The 26,180-nt window shown below is 46.7% G+C and overlaps 1 protein-coding gene and 1 pseudogene across 1 annotated transcript; one reads left to right on the plus strand and one right to left on the minus strand.

Annotated features, from left to right (window-relative positions):
- Positions 1–813: 813 nt before the first annotated feature.
- PRLHR (prolactin releasing hormone receptor) lies at positions 814–1,926 on the minus strand. Its single transcript, XM_063101509.1, has one exon. It carries the CDS (start codon positions 1,924–1,926, stop codon positions 814–816), a length of 1,113 nt encoding a protein of 370 aa, XP_062957579.1.
- Positions 1,927–3,707: 1,781 nt separating this feature from the next.
- On the plus strand, positions 3,708–26,180 carry LOC134381806 (trafficking protein particle complex subunit 13-like; annotated as a pseudogene).

Consider the following 26,180-nt stretch of genomic DNA (forward strand, 5'->3'; position numbering starts at 1 on the left):
CACAACACACGTACACACACGTACACACACACACACACGACATCTTTCTTAATGTACAGTTATATGTCCCCTTACGTGAATGAACCTTTTCCTCTTTATCTCTATTCGTCTGTATCTTCATTGATTAATTCATCTCATCATTTTTAAACAGTAGTTGGGGAGAAAGGAGAAGAGAAAACAAACATAAGACGTTTGGAAAAGTGGTTCCTAAGTGGGGTTTTTTTATACCATAAATTCAAGTGAGTTTCAAACTAAAACCCTTTGGTGTATAAAGGTCTTCTTCAGGAAATGCTGAAATCCTAGGTGTAGGCTTGGAATAAACATTTACCAAAAAGCCTACAAGTTCAAGGGTTCAAATGGACTAAGCAATATCAGGTATTATATATCTCAGCTCGGTCCTTTTAAAAGGCAAACTGAAAAGCTTTATCAATCCCAACGCAGTCATCTAAAATCCCACCCACACGAGCAAGAGCAAGCGTTAAGAGAAAGCAGGGAAGACAACCGCGGTCCTGAAATACTTTTCTGAACCTGAAGAAAGCTTTGTTTGGTCTTCAAGGGCACGAGAGAGAAATAACAAGTCCTCTTCCCTCTCCCTGGCCTCCAAGCAACGCACAAGGCTCTCACCAAAGCCCACTTGACATTTTACAGAAACACGGGACAAAACAGTCAGCTGGACAAGAGGGCTGGGCTGGAATTTTGCCCCTTGTTGGCTTAGCTCTGGAGCTGGGAATAAGCCCTCCGGTCCAAACTCGGGTGGCACCCTTGGAGGCCAATGGACATAGGGCTCCCCAGCCAAGGCCTGGCACAGTGGCATCAGATGACCACGCTGACCGTCATGCTCTGGCCGTGCGGCACGATCTTGCGCGGCCAGGCGGGCAACAGCTTGCGCAGCTCCTCGCGGAAGCTGTCGTGCAGCCAGGCGTAGATGAAGGGGTTGTAGCAGGCCGAGCTCATGGCGAGCCAGTGGCAGAGCAGCTGCACCAGCCCGAAGGCATCGGGGTCGATGGCTTGTGGGTCGAGGTCCCGCAGCAGGTTGAAGACGTGCAGCGGCAGCCAGCAGATGGCGAACACCACCACGACCACCACCAGCAAGCAGAAGGTCCGGCGGCGGCGCGCGCGGTCCCAGTCGGCCTGGCTCTGGGTCACGCAGCCGGGCACCACGCGGTTCCGGAGCTTCACGGACACCCGGACGTAAGACAGGAGGATGACCAGCAGAGGGAGCAGGTAGGTGACGAGCAGCAGCCCCCAGGCGTAGAGCTGGCGCTGGCGCTCTTGGGAACCCCAGAACTCCTCGCAGAGGCGCACGTCGTGCGGCTCGAGCTGGACGTGGTAGGTGTGCAGGGCGGCGGGCAGCGCCAGCACCGCGGACAGCGCCCAGATGGCCGGCACCGCGTAGGCGCTGAGGCGCAGCGAGACGCGCCGGCGCAGCGGGTGCACCAGCACGACGTAGCGGTCCACGGCGATGGTGGCGAGCGTGAACACCGACACGTAGACGGTGACGGGCTGCAGGAAGAAGACCAGGTGGCACAGGCCGCCGCCGAACACCCAGCCGCGGGGCTCGAAGGCGTAGGCCAGCGTGAGCGGCACGCAGGCGGCGCACATGAGCACGTCGGACAAGGCCAGGTTGCCGATGAGGAAGTTGGTCACGTTGTGCAGCCGGCGCACGCGCGCGATCACCAGCACCAGCAGGCAGTTGCCCACCAGCCCCACGACCACCACGACGCTGTAGAGCAGCACGATCAGCCCCTTCAGCCGATGCACCAGCTGCAGGCTCTGGAAGGGCGTGAGGGCCTGGGCGCCCGGGCCGGCCGCAGACCCGTTATCCGTCAAGGCCTCTGCGCTCTGGCTGGCCGGAGACGCGGCCGTCGCCACCAGCCCGGAAAGTAAGCCCGAAACCCCGGGGCCCCGAGTGGGCAGGGAGGCCATGACCACCTGTCCAAAGACAATCCCAGTCCGTCACTTTCCGTGTTCCACCTACCCCTCCTACACCCACCGCGCCCCGCCCCGCCCCGCCGTCACCCATCACCCAAGTCCCCCCTTGGAATAACCCACTGGCCGCAGAACAACAAAAGCAGTAAGAGAGGGTCGTGCTCCCACCTCCGTAAAATCAGCCGAAGCGTGGCTGGACACGCACAGGTTACTTGAACGCCCCCTGCTCCGTGCATAGCCCTCTCGGTCCCCGCAGGCCAGACCCAGGAGCGCGGTCCTACCTGTGCGTGGGGCTGGGCAGGCGGGAGCGCGCGGCGGGGAGGCGGGGGCGGGAGTCCTGCTGTCCTGGAGCGGTCCTCCGCCACGTCGGCGGCCCAGGCTGTCGCTTCTCCGCGGGAGCCGAGCGGGTCGAGGGGCTGCCGGGGGGCGGCTGCTTCGCAGAGGGACCGCGAGCCCTGCCTTCCACCCCGTCCCCGCCCCAGCGCTCCCTTGTATGGACAGCGGGGGCGGGGCGCGCCTGCCGGACTCGGCGCTCAGAGAACTAGTGAGGAGCAGGGAGCGGGCAGGACGGGCCCCCAGAAGGGAGGAAGCGTCGGCAAACCCAGGCCAGAGCAGCGAGCGGGGAGCGCGACTGCCGGAGCTTGCGGCGCCCCTGGAGAGTCCCGCTCCGGCGGGGCGTGCGGCGGACGGGGGCGCGGGCAGCGCCGGGCCGTCGGGACCCCTGGTGCAGTCTCGAGAGGGAAGGAGCAGGGGAGAAAGAGGGGCGGGGGGTTGAGATGCTCCGGGGGGCTGGGGGAGCCACGGCAGACCCGTTTTCACACGCTTGATCTGGCGTGGGGTCCCGGCTGCGGGTGACAGTGTCGCTAGGGGGTTCCGGCAGGGATTTAAAACGTAGAGCCCGGAGCTCGTCGCGGCCAGTCCGGCCCTCGCCCTCCCACGGCTTCGCGGTCAAGCCAGACAGATGCTTCAGCACCGCGGACAGCTCCCGCCGGACCGGCTGCTCGGCGCGGGGTGGGGACAACCATCGGGGCGTTCCTACGCCTCTGGATCCGAGGCATCGGGGAAGGGACCCTGCCTGGTTCAGAGAGCTGCCTCGCCGTCTGCTTCCTGGACTCAGGCTGCCGACTCCAAGAAAAGGAGGGTAGAGTGAGGGCAGATGAGCCGGGGTCTCCGGGAGTCGGCTGGTGCGCGTGCTCCTGTTGCGGGTCACCTCGTGCAGTGCCGAGGACAGGCCGTCTTTTACCTCCCTGGGTCAGAAGACGCGGCCCTCCTGCCGGTTACCCGGCACAGCCCCTTCAGCACCTGGTTCCCACGACTCCCCTCCCCACCTTTCCTTGCCGGCTTTCTCAGCGGCCGCGGCCTTTGCTGTTTCTGCCTGACTCTCCCAGAACAGAATGTAAATGCGTTCCTGGACTGGGCCTCGACCCTCTCCCACCTAAAATAAACACGCACAGGCCTCCTCACCTCATTTTAGAATATATATATATATATACACACACTAATAATTACAGAATTTCCACTAGGATAACAAAAGTAACAAACATTTGAGAAGCTTTAAAGTTTTGTAAAATCTTTAGCAGTAACACTTCACTGAAATGCAAACTAACCTGAACCATGGGAGCCAGAAAGGAGGCTTTGTAACCTCCCTCCTTAGAAGCTATCCCATCCCCTCAGCCTCTTTCCAGAGGATGGAGCTTCATCGTCCCCTCTCTCGTAAGTCCTTGTACTTTGCCCTCTGTGGCTGCAGATATTTCAAACTAGCAAAAAAAAAAGTAGCAATGATTCCACCCTCCAAATTCAAGTGAGTCAGTCATACAGGAGAAAAAGTCAACACTGGAACAAAAGCAATCAATTTTATGCACCAGTATTCATCCTAAACCCACACTCCCTGAGTTAGACTCAATTTAGCTAAAACCAGTATGACATTAAAAAAAAAAAAAAAAAAAAAAAAAAAAAAAAACACTAAAAGGCTCCAAATAAGATACAATCTGTGCCTGCCTAATCCCTTGCCCGTTAATTTTTCTCATCATGTTCACCAGCAGGGTAGTTGATGGAGTTTGGATGTATTATTCTCCCAGAACTCATGGAAATCTGATCCCCAGTGTGACAGTTTGAGTCATGGGGGCAAATCCCTTATGAATGGATTAATCCTCTCCCTGGGGGAGAGGGGCCTGAGTGATTTTTCACTCTATTAGTTCCTGCAAGAGCTGGCTGCTTAAAATACCCTGGCACCTCCCCCCTCTCTCTCTTGCTTCCTCTCACCATGTGATCTGCTTGTACCCGTCGGCTGCCTGCCACTTTCCACCATGAGTAGAAGCAGTATGAGGCCCGTGCCAGATGCAGCTGTCCCAGAATCATAAGCCAAATAAACCTCTGTTCTTTATAAATTACCCAGTCTCAGGTATTCTGTTATAGCAACACAAAACAGACTAATACAGTTGTATTTACCCAAGAGCAGAGGCACTCTTTTTCTTCAAAATATCTTAAGCAGAAGAAATTGTGGTAAAGTAGATGAAAAAGGATTTGAGATGTAGTTGGGCCTTATAAATAGAACAATCGCTCTGGTCAATATCATTAATAAATAATGGTGAAAGTAATAAGACAATCTTGTCAACACCTAAAGGCCTCAAAACTATTATTATGCCCATTTTACAGATGAGGAAACTGGCTCATCAAGGCTAAGTAACTAACCATAATGGCACAGCTAATAAGCAGTAGGACTAGAATTTCAACTTAGATCTGCCTAATTCTGGAGCCAAACCACTCAACTGCTATAACTTATTGCCTATGAATGAATGACAGATGCACCTGCATAGACTGAAATTACACAAGCAGGTTCAAATGGGATTGAATAAATATAAAAACACTCCCCACCCTCTTGGCTTATTAAAGGAAGCTCTATAAAATTCAGCTACAACTCTAACTTTATCATGTTTAAGTTAAACAGATGGTTATGCTTCACCCAAAATGTACCCTGCTTTTATCCTGTGTAGGAGATAAAACCTTGGGCCATGTGAATTTCAGGGGATGGTCTTGCTAATGATGACAACAGGTGACATGATGTGGAAACAGAAGACAGAGATGACGGAAGTAATGACTGCAGTTAGGGGTCATGGAAGCTTGACTAAAGGGATTTGAAGATTTGATGCCAGCTAAGTTCATGCTGATATACTGTAATTAGCCCAAACTCATGGAAAATCACTAGAGGTTGTTTTTAATTACAAGTAGAAAGAGAGCAATTGTTTGAAACTTGTCTAAGTTCAGGAGATAGCAGGGCAGGAGCTCCCTCAGAAGTAAGTTTTGTCTTCAAAGCCCATCTGGTGTGTGTTCCAAGATCCAGGTGCCTCCTTGGCTCCTCAGGCTGAGCCATGCACCAGCCCTAGAAGCCTCTGCAACTCACTGCCTGGCCGTGGCAGGCAGCATGGCAGGGCTGGCTACCTCGAGCAGAGAACAGCCTATTGGGGGCAGTGTAAGAATCGACATGACATCTCATGTAAAGTGAAGAAAACCCCATGTGTTTCCATTAGGTGACTTTGAGCAAGTGATTTTCATCAGACTCCAGACACATTAATCATCACTCCAAGCTCTGCCATTCTCTCACTACTCATGTTTTAACTTTCCAGCTCAGCTTTGCCCAAACACAGAGTGAAGACTTTGAAGCTATTCTTCTGAGCAGTAATGGTCTTTCTTTGGCTGGACTCTTCTTCTTATCCTGTCAAAAATCAAACATGAGTCCAGTCCTGGATGGCCTTGTGTCCTCTAACCCGGAGCATCACTGAAGTGGCATGGGGCAATGCATCCTGCTTCTGCCTTGTTTTAATCTGGGGTCCATGCTGGGCCCCAGCCTTTTGTAATGGATGTCTAGGCAGCCTTTGGGCTTTCTCTAACCAAGCTGTGGGAAAGCTCTTGACTATGCCCTTAACTCTGGAAGGCTGAGACATGCAGAATTTTTCTAGAAAGAAAACTTATTCTTAGATAGTCTTGCTCACATATGGAGTTTAGAGGATGGAATAAAGCAGCCCATTATTTTTTTCACTAGTTACCTACCAGGCAGACTTTTAATGGACTCCAGGGGAGCAGAGATAACCATTCCTGGCACAACATCATAACAGAAAAGGTACAAGACAAATGCACCTTTCTTTTATATCATAGACTCCTTCTAATAGCATAATTTTGTCCTAAACTAGCAAAGTCTTGTCTCTTCTCTGCCTTCAGCCACCCTGACTAGAGGCTACCTCCCCAGGAGAGGTAAGCCCCCGAGAGGAACAGAGGAGTTGGGGTGGGATAGAAAACCCCTTCCTGCCACATGAGAAAAGGGAATAATGAACATGCCAGTTCAACCACTATTTGTTAAATATTTATTATTTGACAAGCCCTGGACAAGGTGCCTTGCTTGAATGAGAGAAAGGTGAGTAAGACACTCCCTGCTCTCAAAGGGTTCACTGTCAAGGGCAGAAGCAGAAAGAGACAGCTGACTGAGGGGACTGTGGAGACAACCCCAGGGTGCTGCCACTCTAGGAAACCCAATCTTAAAACCGAAAAGCCCTGTGGCTTTAGTAAATTAACAATTTCTGAGACTCTTGATCTCCAGTTTTTCTCAGACTTACATATCTCATTATAGCTGTTTCTTTCAATAACTTCTATTGTTTTAGGATCATGGTTTGTACATGAATTACCCACTCAACTAAAATAATCATCGGTATTAAGAATAGAGCAACACACAAGCACGCCTTACTGATCGGCACATTTACATCAACCTGAGGTGACTATCCCTGTGCCCATCTCTGGACACGTCTTATTGTCCAAACACTTAAGGAAATTAAAAGATGCTCTCACGCAAACACAAAGTCCCCCCTCCCAGCACACACTGAAAAGGTGATCAATTTGTAAAATTGAAATGAAATATAAAAGCTTCTCTAAAAAAGTGTGTGCCATGGCAGACAAAGAGTCAATCTTCTTGCTATGGGCTGGGGGTGGGAAGGTGCCCATGTAATTGTTGGGAGATCCGGGTGGGGGAGGATGAACACCAAGGCCAACCTTCCAAACCCATGCCCTCCTGCAGAAACCTTCACCCCCACACTCCACCTGCGATGGTGCTGCCACTGCCACACTGTCACTTCCAATGCCACTTCTGCAGTAGCAACTCAATCTTGCAGCCATCCCTGTTCCCAAAAGCCAAACACCTCTGCTGTCACCCTCTCCAGCAAAATGGAGTCCCTATTTCATCAGGTCACTGATTTCTCACGCAAGTGGCAGAGCCTGGATCCCACACCTGAGTTCTAACTGCAAAGTATGCTGAGAACTGGGCTCTGACTTTCACTTTGGGAAGATAATGAGGAATTTCTCCTGCATATAAGCAGATTTGTATCCATGAGTTATGACAAATGTCCACTATACCCCATTATCCAATTTTAATAGAAATGATGCCAATTTTAAATACCAAAAGCTATTAAGAGACCCACATGCTCTCTTAATTTTCTACCTGCTTCTCCATCATTTTGAATGAAAGTGTAAAAAAAGAAAGAACTATAAAAGGTGTTATGTATATTTTATATTGCATTCATTTAGCCTTCCCTAATACAAGGGTACTTCAAAAAGTTCATGGAAAGATTTGTATTATCTTTTAATTCCATTTTTCCAAGAACTTCTTGAAGTATCCTTATATATGTAATTACATGTGTTCTACTTTATGAGAAATAATGCCCAAAAATAAAGCTAACTTCCAAAGATATAAGAAAGAAAGCAATACAAAAAAAAGAAAAAAGAAAGAAAGAAAGAAATACAGCCACACCTTATACGAGGGTTTTTTCTGTAGGCACTGTTGACATTTGGAGCCAGATAATTCTGTGTTGTGGGGGGTTATCGTGGGCATTGTAGGATGTTTAGCAGCATCCCTGACTTCTATCCTCTAAGTGCCAGTAGCACACACATCCAGTGTGACAACCAAAAATGTCCCCAGACATTGCCAACTATCCCAAGAGGGTAGGAGGCAACACCACCCTGGTTGAGAATCACCGCCTTACACTAATACAGAACTTCTGACATTCACAAAGTACTCTTCTTGGAAATAATTCATTTTTTTTTCTTTTTTCAATTTTTTTCTCTGTTGTACATGCCTTTGAAGATTACTTCTGTGGTTTTGTTTGTTTGTTTTGCAGCTGGCCAGTACAGGGAACCAAACCCTTGACCTTGGTGTTACAAGGCTGCGCTCTAACCAACTAAGCTAACCGGCCAGCCCCTAATATGAAGATTCTTCCAGCCTTCGTAGGCAGCTCTCTTCAGACACCTTGACCCCAGAACTGTTTTTCGAAAACATTTCATTTCCCACGCAGTCCTCCCACTCTTTCCTAAAACAGCAGCAGGGCAAATAGAGAAAGATGATGTTTTCAAAAAGAAGAAAACCCTTAGATGAGCCAAAGTCAATTACCACATGGAGGAGAGAACTTGTCACAAAGGCCTAAGCCAAAGGAAGGCATGAACGCAACTCTTGGGCTTGAGCGACAACTCTGCCACTATTAAATGCAAGTCGTTGGGCAAATGCCTTATCCTGGAAGAATCTCAGTTTTGGAAAATACAATATTGTAGGTAATAAAATTAAAATAATAAAAATTAAAAGTTATATGAAATGCCTACCTCTGGGGGATGTTGAGAAGACCTAGTGACGGAACACAGCTCCTGCATAGAAAGGGCGGCTCCTCTTGGGTAACCCTTTTGTCCTCCTCTTGTCAAGGAGGTTCCTACCTCTTCCACTTGAACGTTAATCCACAAGGCAGCCTTTGCAGTGAAAAGAATGTGCTGTTTTTCAGTCTGAGTCATGTAATCATTGTTTACCAGGCATACAAAGTCCAGAGCCAGATATTGTAGGAAAAATCAAAGATCAAAAAAAAAAAAAAAAAAAGGACATTATTGTCTAGAAATTTGCAGTCCAGTGAGAAAGAAGTCCACCAAAATCACTAAGGTGTATGAACCATGATAAATGCTACCACCACATGCTATGAAAGGGAGACATTAATGATCTCTGGGGAATTAACTCATGGCTTTGGTATATGAGAATTGTGTTCACTCTTATAAATCCTATTTATTTAAATGCACAATAGCCTTTAAAGTGTTCATAACATTTTTTATTCAACCATATCAACATTGTGCATGTTGCTTAAACGTGTCTCCCTTTCTGTGTTTGTGTACAACATACAAAACAATTTGGTCCCATTATGAATTTCCATGTGTTAAGTGCTCAGATGGCATGAAATGAATGACGAGAGGTGTTCCTTACGTCTTCTGAATCACCAAAATGTTCTGCAGGCTGATGCTTTGTGTCCTGCTTTCCCCAGCCACCTGCTCAGCATCATTTCTTCCTGGGGGAGGGGCTCTCAGCAATCTCCTGCATCCCTGTAAGGCCCAGGGTACAATTACTGCCTAGCACTACCCCTTCCTCCTCTCTTCTGATTGTCTCATTTAATTTTGAAATTTATGTCTTTAATAATATCCTCAACAGCCTACAGATGATGCTGACAACGGGGCCTATTTTTGATGCAATTATCCAGGTAGGAGGGGAGGCTCAGGCAGGCTGAGTCACTGGGCTCCCCTAAAGGATTTAACCACAGGTCAAGTCCCTCCCTCAGCTTATCTGGGATCTCTGGTCACAGGCAGCCCTCTGTGACTGTCTCTGGACCTCACTGTACCCCTCGAAATCCAGTTCTCAGCCAGGGACCTTCTCTGGTGACACTCTGTGCAAACACTCCCCTACAAGACACAAGGCTTGGCCAGCCTGCCCAATTCAGGATCTCAGTATGTCTTCATTTGTTAACTTTTTATTGGTCTCTTATCAATACTCAGACAATAGCAGTGTGGATGGTGTATCTCAGCTTACTCTATTAGAAGTAGAAAATTTACACAAATATATAATTAAATAAATAAGTACAGAGACCAAAACAAAACACTTGAAACCCATTTCCATTACATTATTTCCCCAAGGCAGGAACAAAGCCATTTGTTTACCCATTTTCATTTCAACCTTCTTCATTATCAACTAGAAATGGCTTTTCCAGATGGTAAAATCATCTATCATCTGCGTTGTGGCATTTAGTGATGAGGCGCTCTTTGGAGTCACATTTAGATGGGGACCTTAATCTTGCAGAAGCCCCTCATTTGGGTTTCCATTATGTCTCCCAAAAAACCATTAATGAACCCAAACCACATTTCGTTCTGCCTACTTCTGAATTATTACCTAGACACATTCTAGTTTGTCCTGGTGTCATTATCTGGCATGAGGGGACCCTTTTCTGTTTCCTTTTTTAGACAAAGTGCAGAACTGGAATAGTCCTCAAGATATTTTTCAAATGTGTCATGCACACCTGTGTACACACACACACATACACACACACACACACACACACACACATGACATTCAGGGAAGGCCATTTGGCCGTTTGAACGTCTAAGATAATGTGTCCTCCCTGTGTATTATCTTGGCAAGCGGGCCTTCGTCACCAGTGGAACAGCCCTGGCTTTCATCCTTAAGGAGACCATGAGGCCATGTCTCAGCAAAGGGTAAATAACAGGAAAGGACTATCATCCTCTGAGTGTGGACCAAAGACCACCTTCATCAGAGTCAATTCTGGTGCCTTTCAATTAAAAATGCAGACCGCTGGACCACAAGACAGACTCGCTAAACCAGAACTGCTGAAGACGAGGCCTAGGAAAACAAATTTGTAACCAACACCATGAGTTATTTTGCTGCATACTCGGGGTAAGGAACACTATCCTACAGGCTGCCCTTGGGTGGTGAATCCATGTAGTCCTAGCCTCTTCTGCCTGAAGTGACTGAGATGCCAGCTGGGGCACAAAGCAGCTGCCAACCCCAGCCTGCCCTCCTGCCTGGAGAAACCAGCAGCTGGCTTCAGCCTCCCTCCCTCCCTACATGACAGATATTGGGAGACAACTGTATTGAACTAGCTCGGTGCTCTCTCTAGAGTCTATCCTTTACTTTTTAAATAATTTTTAATGACATAAGTAGCTATGAACACATTCTCCTGTTTAATAAAAAGCAGATAAACCTGAAGTCCCCTTTGACCTCTGCCCTCAATGCCAGTCCCTCCCTCAGAGGTTACACTTGTCCTTCTAAAACTTTCCTGGTGCTTAGATACACACATCTGAATATATAGAAAAGAAGTAGTATTAATGAGCTTGTTTGTGATTTTTTGCTATTTCAACCCTCACTACATACAATAGGCATGTTTCCATGTTTCTACTTGGGGAGGGTTTCCAAAGAGAAATTTATGAGTCACAAGATATGACCCAATTCATACTCACTAGCACTGCAGGCCACTCTCTTTCGCTTAATGAATTGTAAGAGCTCATTATAGATCGCAGGCTTTCTTACAACAGTCAGGTGAGTGTGGGAAGAAACACTGCTGTCAAACCAAGCAGCATCCTTCATGGGGATGGTGGCAAAGACCCCCGTGTCCCCCCAAACTTGGTCTTCCCTGCATGTCCCCCTTTCTTCTGATGAGCTCTCACACTTGTCTAGAGCTCCCATGGGCACAGCAAGTGCCTGTGTTCTTACACAGTGCGTTGCCAACCAGGGCCTCCTGGTGGCTGCTGGGAAGAACAAACTCTCCTGGGACAGACATCGGCTCGCCCAGTGGGACCTGTGTAAAGTGCATGCATCAGCTGAAGCACTGCTTTCCACATGGCTCTGGCCAGGCAGAGGGACCTCTATTTTAATCTGTTTAGATGCCCATGGGAGACTTCAGTTAAGCTCACCATTCCATGGCTCAGGAAATGTCAGAGGTCAAAATCTAAGTCACTGGACCCCTGGAACAGCTGAGATCAATAGGACAGGCTGGGGACCTCCAGCCAGACCCCTGTAGGAGGCAGTTGGGGGGATGGGGAGGACAAAGACAGCTTGAAGAGGGCTACGGGAAGACAGTAATGCTCTCAGGCCTGCAAACCAGCACACCTGGTGTGAATCCCCGCACCGACAAGAATCATCCAAGTCGCCCAGAGCAAGCCCTCCCCAACACAGAATCTCCATTTCCTCACCTGTAAAGCAGGCCACGGAAAGAGAACTAGACAATCCTTGAGGTCTCTACAAGCTCTGATAATCCAGGAGTCAGAAATGGTGGCCCAGAGATATTCCTGTCAACTAGCCACACTCCGGGATGCATCATCTGTCCACACACATGGATGACACCACTTCTCTGCACATAGCTGAATGATACCTCCTCCCCCAGTTCCACCTTTGAAAAAGGTGGCCCACTTTCTATCTGATGTACCCAGACATCCTTTTCAGCCTCACCTTGGCTTTTCCCTCCACAGATCTGGGCTTTCTACACATCCAGGAAATAACCTCTGGCCCTTGGATTCACAATTCACTGAAGGGAGAATCCAACAGGGAAATAATTTGGTCTGTGTGTACCCCCAACAGTGTTTCCACTCAGGCTTTAAGCACTGCAAGGAAAATGAGGCTGTGTCATCACAGGCAGTCATCACAGACGTAGTAAGCAGTGTTTTGTTCGATTCTTGTGATTGACTAGCTCCAGTCAGAACAATTATGAACTCACACTCTTTAGGCGTTTTCCAGCCACGTGAAGGCTCTGCTTGTTACAATGATGCTTTTGTATGCAAGATTTTTAAAAACATTTTTTATAGTAGTCTGTCTACTGCTTCCCCAGCTACCTTTCTTTCATATTGTAAATTTCATGAATATCATTAATAGATGTGATGGGGGTTTTCTTACATCAAATCCACAAACTTAAATACACCTAGAGAGTTCCCTGAGATATTTCTTATGCAAGTATCTTCATTAACAAAGGAGAAAACAGAGAATACAAGGCAATATGGTGTTTTCCTGGGAACCATTTTGTCATAAATCAAGTGTTTGAGCACTTGACAATTCTGGAGGAACATTGGACCTTCTTGCTTCCATTTCTTCCTTTTTATTTTTTTTTTTTAATCCTATTTCCTGGCCTAGTAAAAATGGGCTTCAATATTTCAGCGGCTCACTTCTCCAAGCATGGTCCATGTTCCTGCATCATCAGCATCACTTGGGAGTTAGGAACGAGAATCTCAGGCCCCAGTCCAGAGCTCCTAAATCAGGATCTGCTTTTAACATGATCCAGGTGACTGGGGCCCCCATCCAGTTTAAGAAGTGCGGTGCCAGAAGCGTCCCCATCTTGCCTTCAGTGGGGCTCAGAATTGCTTTTCTCTTTCCACATCTGAGCAGACACAGCACGATCATTAAAGAAAAGCCCTTTATGAAGCTCAAGCCAAAAATCAGGCCCTGAAAATATCTAAATCTGTTTAGTGTTTGCCCTGACCTGATCCTGGTTTTTCCATTGGAAATGTCTCACCCGTGCCATGGATCCTAGACAGCATTTTGGTCACCCAGATCCTCCCTTATTTCTGTTCCCCACAGCACGGGTGTGCATGTATGTGGGGCATGTGTGTGCATGTGCGTTAACTTCAGGTGGGGAGTCAGCCCTACTCCTCCATTCATGCCCATTGTCACCATCTGTCTGCACAAGGCCCCTCTCTTGTAAATGTGCTTTTGTCTTCCTTTAGCCCCCTCCTTGGACACTTAATGATTTTGTATATGTCCTTGAATATGCATATATAAATACACATATTTATATCCTTGAAATGAAGTAGTATGGGCTTGGAAAGAAGCTTAATTTACATAAATGCTATTGTGTCATAAATCTTGTTCTGAGTAATCACTTTTTCATTCAATACTATGCTTTTAAGGGCTGTCTATTTTGCAACATGTATTTCTAATTCATTGCTTTTAACTGATGCTTTGCATTCCAAAGGAGACAGCACAGCCTGTGATAAAGGCGACACTTCATATTGGTGTGGATGGGATAAATTGTATAGACAGCATCTCTCTGTCTTAGTACAGGAGTAGTTGCTGCATTTGAGTCCAGGCTCAGCTCCTTTGCTAAGACACCCCAAATACACAGTGGCTTCAATAAGAGAAACATTTCTTTTCCTTCATGAAACAGCCCAGAGGTAGGTGTCTAGGGCTGGCAGGGGCAATGCCACCCTCAACGTGTGATTTCCATCTCCGGGTCTAGTTCTCATCACCCCGTTGGCAGAAGGAAAGAGTTAGAGGACCAGGGAAGCATACTCCCAATCCTTACTGTGGAAAGACCCAGAAACGAGACCCTCCTTCTGCCCACAACCCACACAGCCATCCCTTGCTGCAGGAGAGGCTTGGGAATGCAGCCATAAGCCTAACACCGATTCTGTTCCTTACGGAAGAAAGAGACAGTGACTACTGGAGACAGCTAGTGGCCTGTGCACAGCACTTCCCCTAAGCCGTGTCATTTGTGTGCACAGGGCTCCAACGCCCATGTCCAGGCACAAGCTGCGCTCTTGACTTCACACCGTTTCTCCAGTCTCACCGCACCTCCACCCTGCTTCTCTCACCTGATTTCTGTGTCATGGGGGAAATGATTTATTATTTATAACCTGTCTGCATTTTAAGGAGAGGGACACCTCCCAAATAATTCTTTGTTTGCTCAACTGGGGTGCGGGTAGATAGATAAACAGAAAGGAAGGAGAGAAGTTATCCTATGGAGAGAATAGGATGAAGACATGGGAGGAGATGAACAAGGTCTTGCGGAGAAAGAACAGAGACATCTCAAGGGAGGTTTATGAGAGATAAAGCTCTGCTCCATCTCCCGCCAAACCTCTGGTAAAGCCGACACCTTTCACCAGTGCACTTGCCACTTGATATTGGGGAAAGTAAAGACTGGATGCAAAACGGGCTGAGTCTAGCATCCAGGTGGGCATGGGGCAAGCAGACGCGATTCTTGCGGACCCAGTAATTTCAGGTTGAAATTCATGTGAAACTCCTTTTGGTTGGAGGAGGTTGTGAAGAGAGAACTTAGCCACACCTGGACGCTGCAGTGCCTTGGCTGGTGCAGAATTCATCCACAGGACCCAGACACTTCCCCAGGAGCCCAGGGAGGACGACAACCATGGACTTTGAAGGCAAAAGGAATTTTCACAGAGGAGGCGGCTGAGGCCAGGCTGAAGGACAGGCCAAGGTCACCCAGCTATTCAGTAGCAAAGCCAGGCCATGGTCCCTCAGTTCTCTAGAACGTGCAGTCTGGTGGCTTTTCATCAGTGTTGAGGGTGTTCTTTTGACACTGATGACCACTTGAAAGAGTAACAGACTTGAACTGGTTTCCCAGACCTTTATGACACTTCTAGTCATTCAAACAGGAAAACCATGCTGGCTGGGCACACACCATAATAAAAACAAAGAAAAGAGCTCCCTGCCAGAGGTCAGCTTTGTGTATTCCCAACCCCATGCCCTGGCCTAGGCTGTGCTCACCCCCGCCAAGTCAAGGGCATCCTCATTTTCATCTTTCAAAAATCCTGTTTATTTTAGAGAACCAAGAAAAAAATGGACGACTTCTCCTATGGCAAAACCACACTGACCTCTCCTGCTTCCTGACCCCTCCCAAGCCTGTCGCCTCCAGATCCTGCAGTCTGGCTCTCACTTGCATTTAGTGCTTTATCTTTCTCTCGGGTTTTATTGGTTTCGCTTAATTGCCCCGTGAGACCAGCCAGCTACAGCAATTTATCCTTCTCCCATTCCCTACAGTATTCTGTAAGTTCTGGCTAAATTAAATCTAGATGACGGAGACCAGACAACTTCCAGAATGAGTCGAAGCCAGCTGCGAGCAATAACATACCCATAGGACATGATGTTTGTTCCAGCCAGTTGAGATAAGACAAGAAAAAGTTTTCCCTGGAGGTAGACTGAGACAGTATCATGTCTGCTTTATAAATTCAACCTTTGCTTTTTTTCCCTTCAATTCTTTGAAGGCAGAGCATTGATTTCACAGGAGAAAGAATTGTGTACACTGTCTGTTCACCTTCCCCTTTTCACTCAAAATGGCCTTTCAGCCAAAGCAGACACAACTGCTGTGAAGGAGGAGTTTGGCTTGGAGCAGAGAGTGGGTGGGTTCTGGTTTCCCTGAAATGTTGAAAGAATGAAATGAGCCTAAGAGCAATGAGTGAGCTTGCAGTGAGGTTATCTGGCCGTATTCAGTTCCAAGCCCTCCCTGCCATCCCATGAGCCTTGAGACATGGTCCAGCAGCATTAACACATTCTCTGATTTAATTCCATGAGTATAACTCACATTTTCTGCCACATAATCCTGTGTCTTGCCTTGTTAATTATCTTTGTGCCCAAGAGAGGTATGGTGTCCAGAGCAGCTCTCCCTGAGCTCAGCCACTCAGGATCACAGACCCCAAACAGCCAACCCTGTCCGTGCAGAGTTCCGGGAGGTCTGTGATGGGAGCAGCATGCCAGGGGCTAAAGACACAAGCTCAAATGTTCTAGTCCTTCCTGGCTGTGTGATGCTGGGTGAATCACTTACCTCTCTGAGACTGTTTCCTGGTCTGCAAAATTGGGTTCCCAACAGTACTCACTGTCTAGGGCTCCAGTGAGCCCAAATGAGATCCCCCATATAAAGGGCCCATGTGAGTCCCTGCACATAGTTAGTACTCAGTAAATGGTAGCAACCATTATCAGCCCTCTACAGTTATTCTTGGTACTCCAAACATTCATTGCTTTGTTTCCACCTCACAGCTTCCTGGAGAAGTATTTGAGATAATAATGTCCATTTTACAGACATAAAAGCTGAGGATCACAGAGATTGAGTGATTTCCTGAAGATCCTATGGCTGGAGGGGCAAGCCCAGCTGCACACACAGCTGGGTCCAGCAGCCTCCCAGGAGGGCACTGGACATCAGGCAGTGGGTGGTTCTACTAAGAACACCAGGGAGCTTCTGAGCTTGCAAAATGTTCACCCAGCACAAAGACAATCACACATTTGATTCCCTTCTAAGATGGATGGAGCAGTGTGACTGGTCCCAGGCCGTACAGCATGAGGTTAAGAGTGTGGATTATGGGGCCAGACTTCTGGGTTCAAATCCAGGTTCCACCACTTGCTGGATGTGTGTGTGACCTTGGGCTGTTACTTAACCTCTCAGTGGCCTCAGTTTCCCCATATCTAAAATGGGAATAGTAATTTTTACACCTCAAAGATTGAATGACTAAAGTGCATAGAATAGCAGCTCTTGGAACAGAGCAAGCTCTTGGTAAATACAAACTGCTATTATCCACACTTTGTGCAGATGATGAACCTGAGTGTCAGAGGGACAGAGACTGGAAGCGAAGCTAGTTTCTAATATTCTTCCCGTCTTCCCTTTAGGGCAGGCCTGTCTGCTCGTGACCAGATCTGTGGAGCTGGGGACACCGGAACCTCTTCAGTTGCTCAGTCCGTGTGTCAGCACCTGCCTAGCGCCACCCAACTCAGTCCATGCATAATTCCTCCTGCTGTCACTGTGCTTCTTTTTTAAATATGAAATAGATGTATTTTTTGTTTCCTGAAGCTTTGTCACTTTTTAGTATGCAATCAAGAATTAAGAGCTTCAGGGCGAAGAGCGATGTAATTAAGCCAGAGATTAAATCAGTATTTAAAGGCTAATTCTAACACATGCCTTGAGCTACAACAGTCAGAATGAATTAAGCAGGTTGAAAGCACACTCCGGTCCTAGACTGTGATGGGAAACGCTTTCAAGTTCAGGTGAAAACACTGTCTGGAGGTATAATATGCTTTCCTTTTCTATGGTTAAATAAAAATCTCATTAAGTTACAGAACTTACCGCAGAGGACTCTGCTGGTGCCATGATGTGATTTAATAAATAGGGGACTGCACAAATGTAGCGAATAATCATACACAAATGCAAGCCACGAAGATGTGGTGCTAAGATTGACATAAAATTGGCATCAAGCGCGTGCTACAAATATTATAACTATTGACCAACTTTGTAAAAGTACCCAATGCTTCTGAAACAATTTTAAAACATCAGTAGTTCAAACTCTCATTTTCAAATGATGGCAGATATTAGGTCCTTGCTTCCCACTTAAAGATAAGGGCTTAGGACACAGAGGTGGAGTCTCATTTTTATTTTTCAAGAATCTTTCCCCCAGGCTAGTGGCAAGTTATGTGGACAAGGGGTGAGGGGTTTTATCTACTGCGATTCCACCATGAACTCATATTAATAATAACAATGATTACAATGATGATTAATAGAAGTGTGGGGTGTATGTTGGTGAACCGAAATTAAGGCTTTTGAGGCAAGAGTTTTAGAGAAGTTTCTTCGGTGCCAAACGTGAGGATAGACCCAGGAACCACACACCAGCAGGGTTGGAAAGTGCTCCAAAGTCTATTACAAACTGGAAGGATTTTATAGGAAAGTTTACACAGTGAGAGGGATACCGAATTCCAGAGTAGTCCCATTTTCACTGGTGAGTAAAAATAGAAGTTATAATTGTTGATTACAAGTTACATCATAAAGCTAAAAATGGTTGTACATTTTCTAGTGCAATTTACCATGCTTTTTGACCTTTCTTTGTGGGCAAGTTATACATTAGTTATTGAATTAAATCTAAATGTACTGTTCTTACCTGTGGAATGAGATGTTGACGCCGAGATCATGAGACAACCCAAGGCAAGATTTATTTTAGAAGCCTGCTTTGTCTCCATCATCATGTTTAAGGAGATGACTGTCTACTTATTTACATAGTGCTGCCTTGGCCTGACCCGGAGCCAGTCTGCAAGAAAAATGTGGAAAAACTAATAATGTATGACAAAAAGACATGCAAACTGATGAAAGACCTAGAAGCTACGTCTAGGAAGAAAAGTCAAAGGCACTGAGGCTATTTAGGTTAAAGAAACAAAAGAATGAGTAAGTTAATGAGACTTAGGGGTGGAGAGGGAAAAGACTCAGGGGCCCAAGGAAAATATATTTATAAGGTTATTTTGAATATACAGATTCCTACAGATATATTCCTCATTAATATATTATTTATTCATAAGCAGAATATACCCAAAGGAATTATTTATACTCAGGAATATTCATTATGAATATATTTTTCTTGAATATATTTTGGATGAATTAATTATATTTAATGACTATGTTGTCTTAAGGCGATAGCCTCATGGATACGTTCTTATGAACATACTGTTCTATTTTCTGGTCTTCCCTCCTTTTCCTCTGGGGCTCTCTGCTCCCCACCCTTTATCTCTGTTCAGCCTCTGGCTTTGGCAACAGAGAGCTTAGAGCAAATACAAATTAAATATTCCTCAAAACATTTCTATGAAGACAAAGGGAAAACTACCCAGTTTTATTTTATTGTGTTTCGTTAGTAAATGTGGCAAGTTGACAATTGAACATTCAGCAAACTTGATTTTCTATGAATTAACCTGGTGGCAAGTTATACAGAAAAGGCGTGAAGGTTTTAGTTGGCTACTAGTCCAGCATGAATTCACAGGGAGGGGTAGTTAATAAGAAAGATAATTCATATTTAGACAATATTAATAATAATAATAAACTTTGCCCTTGACCACAGCTGATAGAGTCAGAGATGGACAGCTGACTCAAGCAAAGCCAATCAGAATTCTTTCCTAAGACTTTTCAAATTGAGGTTGAGAAAGAGAATGAATGAGGCTTCCCTAAGACAGAAGCTGTGAGAAGTAAGCCAGGAACAGTGGGCAGGCGTGTTTCCCCCGAGGTGGAATACCCCACCGCAGGGAGAGAGTGGAGCTGACCAGCAGACAGCAAAGAGCAAGGAGCCAGGGAGGGCCTTGACAGCGTCCAGGCACCTGGATCCTGCACTTCCTGAAACCCGGCTGTGTCCTTGCCCTACCCAAAGGAGGAGGTGGCCAGTTCCAACAGGAGGGGATGGGTCAGGTCACACTTGGAATGAATCTCGTGAGAACAGTGAGAATGACAGGGAAAGAAAATGCAAAGACCTGGAAGATTGGAGCAGCCCAGGCCAGAAGGGCCAGCAGTGTGGGTTGCCAGGCAGAGCTGGTGGTGCAGAGTCAGGTGCCCAGAGAGGGTGCCGGGAAGCTGGGCCAGATCTGGAAGGAAGCTACAACTGGGACAAGGAGTTTGACCTTTATTCTCTGAGAACTGGGACCCACTGGTAGGTCTTACACAGAGGAGTAAAGCCCCTTCAGGTGGGAGTGTGGAGGGTGAACTGCAGTGGGAAGAGGCAGGAGCTGACCCCAGCCCTTCCCACCTCTGAAGGGGCCAAACCCCTGTGGGTGAGGGAGGAAAGGGAAAAGCAGAAGCCTTCTGGATTGTTCCACGTGCTACCCAGAGCACCTGGAGAGCACTCGCACCCCCTTTGCCCAGCCTAGGTTCCTCAAATGCCAGTTTTCCTTCCAACCACACAAAAGCGATCTGGAAACTTATTCCAAGGCCTCTATCAGAGCCCCTAGGAGAACCCCAGGCCAGCAGCTCCCAGGAGGGGTCCCCTCTCTCTGGACTCTGGGCTCAGAACCTTCATGACACATTCTTCATGACACACAAAGCACAAACCATCCCAAATTCCTGTGCCCAGGCAGCACCCCCACCCCCAAAGTAGAACCACCCACACCACTTGGGGCCCTGCTCCTAATTACAATTCACTTCCTGACTTTGTTTAGCCTCATTTTAATGCTCGGGTGGTGGAATGGGAGCCTGTTGCCGGGACAACGGAGAGCCGTTTGTGCCCAGGGCAGCCTCCACTGGGGCCATTAACTCTGGGACTTGGTCTGATTTCCACTGTGTCCTTGGCCACCAGCAGAAGGCAAACCATTGCCACCATCCCACCAGGGCTGTCTTCTTTTCTCCCCCTCATCCTCCAGGTCTCCCTGCTCCTCCCCTTGAGGTCTGCTGGTTTCTACCTAACTGGCTCAGTCAGCTCCTGTGTCCACTGGCAAAAGCTGATGCATGTCCCTCGTCCTAAACCTGAGATTTATGTCCACTCTGACATAAATCATTCTGTCCAACACTCTCATTTTTGACAAGTGACATTCTAAACTTTTCATCTGTCTAGAAAAGGAGCCCAGATGCAATGATTCCTCCCCTCTATCCTTTCATTGCATTTTTCCTCATATTGCTGTGCACAAACATATAACACCAACAAAATAATAATGATATTCTCACTAACGTCATTTCTCTTATCGTGCTGTGTAATCAGCGCCCAAAGCTCTTCTGCAGAGGGACAGCTCCCATCCAGCCCAACTGCTGTATCCGGAAGCTTTCTCCCCACCGCTGCAGAGAGGGCTTTGACCTGTTTCTTTGTCCCTTCGCTCTGCGTAGCTCACAGCCCCTGCCATTTTTCACAATGGTTTTTTAAGTGCTTTGTTGTCCATTGTAAAGGTAGGCTGCTTTCCAGATGAGAAAGTAAATTCTCTTTTTTTTCCACTGCATTTCAGGGCCTTTTGGGATGTCAGGAGTGATGTCCTTTAAAGCACCCATTCCTCTAGGCAGGAACAGACACAGCCTACTTTGGGAACATTCTGTAACTTGTTGACTCCTCTAAATATACTCTCCCCCGTGCATCTAATCTGCCACAGCATGCAGGAAGCTTCCTAGATGCCCTGTCCCTAATGTCCTTGCACTGGGTCCACCTCTGTATTCCCCCAGGTGGGAGTGCACGTGTGGGGCACATGCATTTCAACAGAGCCAGCTGCAAATGGGCATCTGGATGCAAAGTGGCATCTGGATCGAGGGGATTCCATACAGTGTCTTGTGGACATGCCCGCATGCCCTCCTGCGGGGATGTGAGATCTGTCCCCAGGGCTCAATGCTTCAACTTCTAGGAGAAGCAAGATGAGCTTCCACTTCCCTGTAGGGACTTGGGACACAACCTCACTTCCCTTACATCCATGCTCAGAACAGCTGGGATCCAACCCACACCTATATCTGGCCCGGCTCTCCAGTAATAGGCCCACACCCATGTAACCTGATGATTGGCAGCACTGTCAGCCTTAGGGCCAGTCTCCAGCACCAGCCACCAATGAGCTCACAGCAAGCATCAGACACGTTACTCCATGGCCCCCCTCCTTTTACATGTGTCATTTTACATTGTCCCACACTGTTAAAAATAATCCACCTTCCCCATAAGAACTGTCTGGTAATCTCCTGGATAAACAAACAGAACTGTGCCTGTTTTTGACTCTTGGCTCAGCTTCCTGGAACTAACTTCAAAGTGTGTAGATGGAGACATTACCTGCTCTGGAGCATCATTTGAGTACCAACCATCCGAAAAGAGAAACCCAGATCTCTTCCCAGGGAAACATTAAAGAGCCTGAAGGTACAGAGCACCGAGTGTCATTGAAAGACAAAATCTCATACACTTGCCAAAAGAAAAAAATGAACAGGAGAATGCCACAGAAAATACTAGCTCTTGAAGTTTTTCTTAAAGTCACCGTCTAATTTCCTCCACTTCAACTCTATATTTGAATTTGCTTTCTCTTCTTTCAATTTTTCTTCACTTTTGTCCCTGTGTGTTTCCCTATGCAGGGCATCTCTAGTGCTGAGCTCTGGTTTCTCATAGGAACAGGGATACATACATATTACCTTAGCCCTGTTGTCCCATAATACCTTAAATTAACCAAGACCATCAAAAAAAGAGAATCAAATTAATATCCAAAGTTACCTAAGAAATGTGCTATGGCAGAGACCGTTCTGTGTTCACCAAACTCCATTTCCTTTTTCTCCTGGACATGAGCTGGGCTACATTTCTCAGCCATCTGTGCAGTTAGGTGGGACGTGAGCTGAGTGGGGTCAGTGGAGTGAGGGTGGAATTGATGAACACCACTTCCAGGTCTGGCCCCTTAAAACCTCTCTCATGATCTGTCTTTTCTTTTCTGCTGGCCACATACAAACAGGGCAAAACCTCAGGAGATAAAAGACCCACATCTTGGAGGAAACCGGGGTCCCCAAATGACGGGACAAGGCAGACTAAGCTCCACCCCCCACTTCCCAATGGCCACAGCTAAAGCACATTGAACTGTGACATGAGCAAGAAATAAAGTCTCACTGTGCTTGTACCAAACCATTGAGAATTGGAAAGTTTTGTTTTATCAATTGGTCTACCCAAAATTATATATGTGCCAGGTAAAATAATTTAAAATAATTTTAAAACTTCCACCCAGAAAGTGTACATAGAACAACCTCCATAGCTTATATATCTTTCATTGTATTGACTGTACCAGGTTCCTCAAGAATCAGCCCACAAAAGTCAAAGATACAATCTGATTATGACATTCTAGTTTCAGTTCCATAGCCATCTTACATTTAGATATTTTCCAGTATCATTACAAATAATTACCATATTTTTTGTATCCCATCCCTAGGAGTTTGGGTAGCTACACTAAGAAAATAAAACAAAATTCAACAAGTCACAAGCACAGGAAGTTTTGGTGCAAATACCTAAATTTTTGCATGGATGAACACATGCCATGCCTACACTCATAATTCACCTCCATATTGGAGGCCTCCTCATCAGGGGACCTTGGCTGAGATATCTTCTCTACTCTGACTCTGTACTTTTTTACTCCTAGTCCTTCCCCCAGCCCGCCAGGTCCATAAAGACGGGAGCCTTTCATTAGGGGCTCCTCAGTAATAAAACAACTCCCCACCCTCCAAGCAATCCCAGAAACTCAACTGCATCCAGTTCAAACGCATCTTGAGGCTAATGCCCAGTTCTGCCTTTTTCTTTTCTCTTCCCTGTTTTTCTCTTTGATCTTCTCTTCCAATTCCTTCTTCCCTCAAAGTCTGGTTGGACCACTGAGTATCTGTTAGATTTATCAATTCGAGCTCCTAGGAATCTCTATGAGCTAATGTGAGTGCCTTTCCTAGCGTCCTATATCATGGATTTCTTCCCAATCAACAGTTATACTCAACTATGTTGAGAAAAGTAGGTTATGGCCAGGAAGGAGGGAAAAGGATAAGAGGCAGATGCCAGGAGCTCTGGCTTATGTGGTGGAAAGAGCAGATTGCTTAGGGGAAGATGAACATTTCCTTTTGGGACAGCCTGTGTTTGAGTTCCTGTCAGCCAGCCAGCTGGAGATGCCCAGGGTGGATTAAGGAGCAGGTTTGGTGGGGGCTTTCCTGTGCAGATGGAAGATAAAGCAAGCATGCTGTCACAGGGACTTCTGCGTCCTGGCAGCAGTGGAAACACACAGCCATGGGGATCAGCCAACTCCAAAAGAAGGAAAAGAAGAGGGACAAATGAAGCATTTTGCCACCCAGCAAGATGTGAGGAGGACAGTCGCCGTGTTGTAACCAGAAAAACAAGCTCTGTGTCTTGCACTGTGCCCTTTTGATGAAGAAACACAAGCAGAAAAACCAGAGCTGCTGTTTCCAGGGAGCCATGTCTTCCACAGGGTCACAGTGGCCTCACACAGGCTCTTTCCTCCCCCCCCCACCATGAGCACTCCCTGGAGATATCCTTGTCTTCCCGTGGCCAGCACTGGGCTTTGGTCAAGGCAGCTGAATGGAAACCCCATGCAAAGTCCTGATGGGAGGAAGCAAAATGGTCACAAGAGACCCAGCTGCAGTCAGTGGGGCCCTGTGCCCTCAACCCTTGCTGTAGCAAGAAGGAAGCTCTGGACCATAAAGCCGTTGCTCAGAGAGGAGCAGGGACTCAGAGCACTGAACCAGGAAGAGAGTCTCCTGCTGGTGACCAATGCAGCCCCTCCTGAAATGGGCAGACCCCAGATATTTCCCCTAAGCTATCTCTGCACCTCCTGCCAGAGGGGGCCTCAGGCTGGGGGCAGAGAGTTGCTAAAGAAAAAAAATCTGCTTAAAGATGGGCTGAATTCCTGGGAGTAACTGTAAATCTCAGTTAACACTAAGATAAGAAGCTTTTTCACTCCCACAATGTTGTAGGCATTTGGGAGCCTGTGTATTGTTTCCAAGCAGTGGTTTCTTGAAGTCACAATGTGTGATTGTATATGGAAAAGAGTATTTAATGTATACGTTGCTCAGAGACAAGAGATGGCTTTGGTAAAAAAAAAAAAGTGTTGGGTCCTTAAAGAACATAGTAAAAAAAAAGAATTTAAGGTATCACCAGCACAGAGAAGCTGTTGGGAGTGCATTTGATGCCTGGTCTTCCCAAACGCACTTTTTTATTTTCTTATCGTCCAGGTTGAACCTCTTCAGCCCCCATAGGCAGTGGGTTGAAGGCAGCGGGCAAAATGAAGTGAATCCTCCCGGTTGACTGCACCCACTTTATTCACCAGTGTTCCCAGTAACTTGTGAAGTCAAAGACCTACTTGTAGGTCTCTTTAACCAACTGATGAGACATGATCCTTCAACTGTAAATGGTGCAGAAAGTTTAATGTTGGGAGAGATGCTGATGTTACCACAAAATTTTAGGAACATATTTTTGGGAGAGACCTTTTCCAGTTATATCAGTGTTCTTAATGATAGGAATCAAGTTGTAAAAGATAGATTGGTAAAAGGTGATCTTCAGACAAGTTCTCAGCATCTAAATCTTTCAGCCTCCAAGGCAGCAGCAGCTGAACTTAAACCCGATTGTTGTACTGATGATGCCGTTCACCATGAAGGAAAGGACGTTGGAACACACACCTCAGTGTGTGCTGTGAGTTATACAACCCAGGGTGGAGAAAAAATGTATTTTAGAAAACTTCAGATTCCAAGTTCTCAAACCATTGGATGCAAAAACCAAATTTGACAATGCACAGAGACTGATGAAGTATTTCTTGGAGGCCAAATTCCAATTATTACAATCTCACCCATGTTTATGGAGAAAGGTTCATTGGAGCTGTCTATTATGTACAACGTAACAGAATTAAATTCAGTCAACCAAGCTAGAGAATGTGGGTCAAGGGCATATTTGCAGCCAATGAATACATGCCAGCACTTATACCACCTAAAGCCCAAGAAGGAATTTGCAGAAAAGGCAGGCATCATTCAGGGAGTAACAGTAATTGGGAAATTGGATATAGCATGGAAAACAAATCTAGGTGAAAGGGGAAGGTTACAGACCAGCCAACTTCAAAGAATGGCTCCAGGTTACAGAGATATTAGGTTGTCTTTGTAGATAATCCCAGATACTGTAAATCTAGAAGAACATTTTCATATTTCCTGCAAAAAAAGGAACTGCAGTGAAAGAACTATGGATCTGGTTTTGGAAATGCGCAACACCGTTTCTATCCGCTGTGGAATGGTGTGGTATTTCAGGAAAACAGCTTAGAAAGCTGCATCCAAATTCCTCTCTCTGCCTCGCCTTCCCAACAGGGACCGCAAAGCGTCTCCAGCTTAAAACTAACAGACACACTCCTAAAGAGAACGTGTGAATATAATGACATCGCACAAGCCTGTGTGGTATCTTCAGTCATTAAAGTGGAAAGCTGA

The sequence above is a fragment of the Cynocephalus volans genome, chromosome 7 (assembly GCF_027409185.1).
Source record: "Cynocephalus volans isolate mCynVol1 chromosome 7, mCynVol1.pri, whole genome shotgun sequence".
In the NCBI taxonomy this organism is placed as follows: domain Eukaryota; kingdom Metazoa; phylum Chordata; class Mammalia; order Dermoptera; family Cynocephalidae; genus Cynocephalus; species Cynocephalus volans.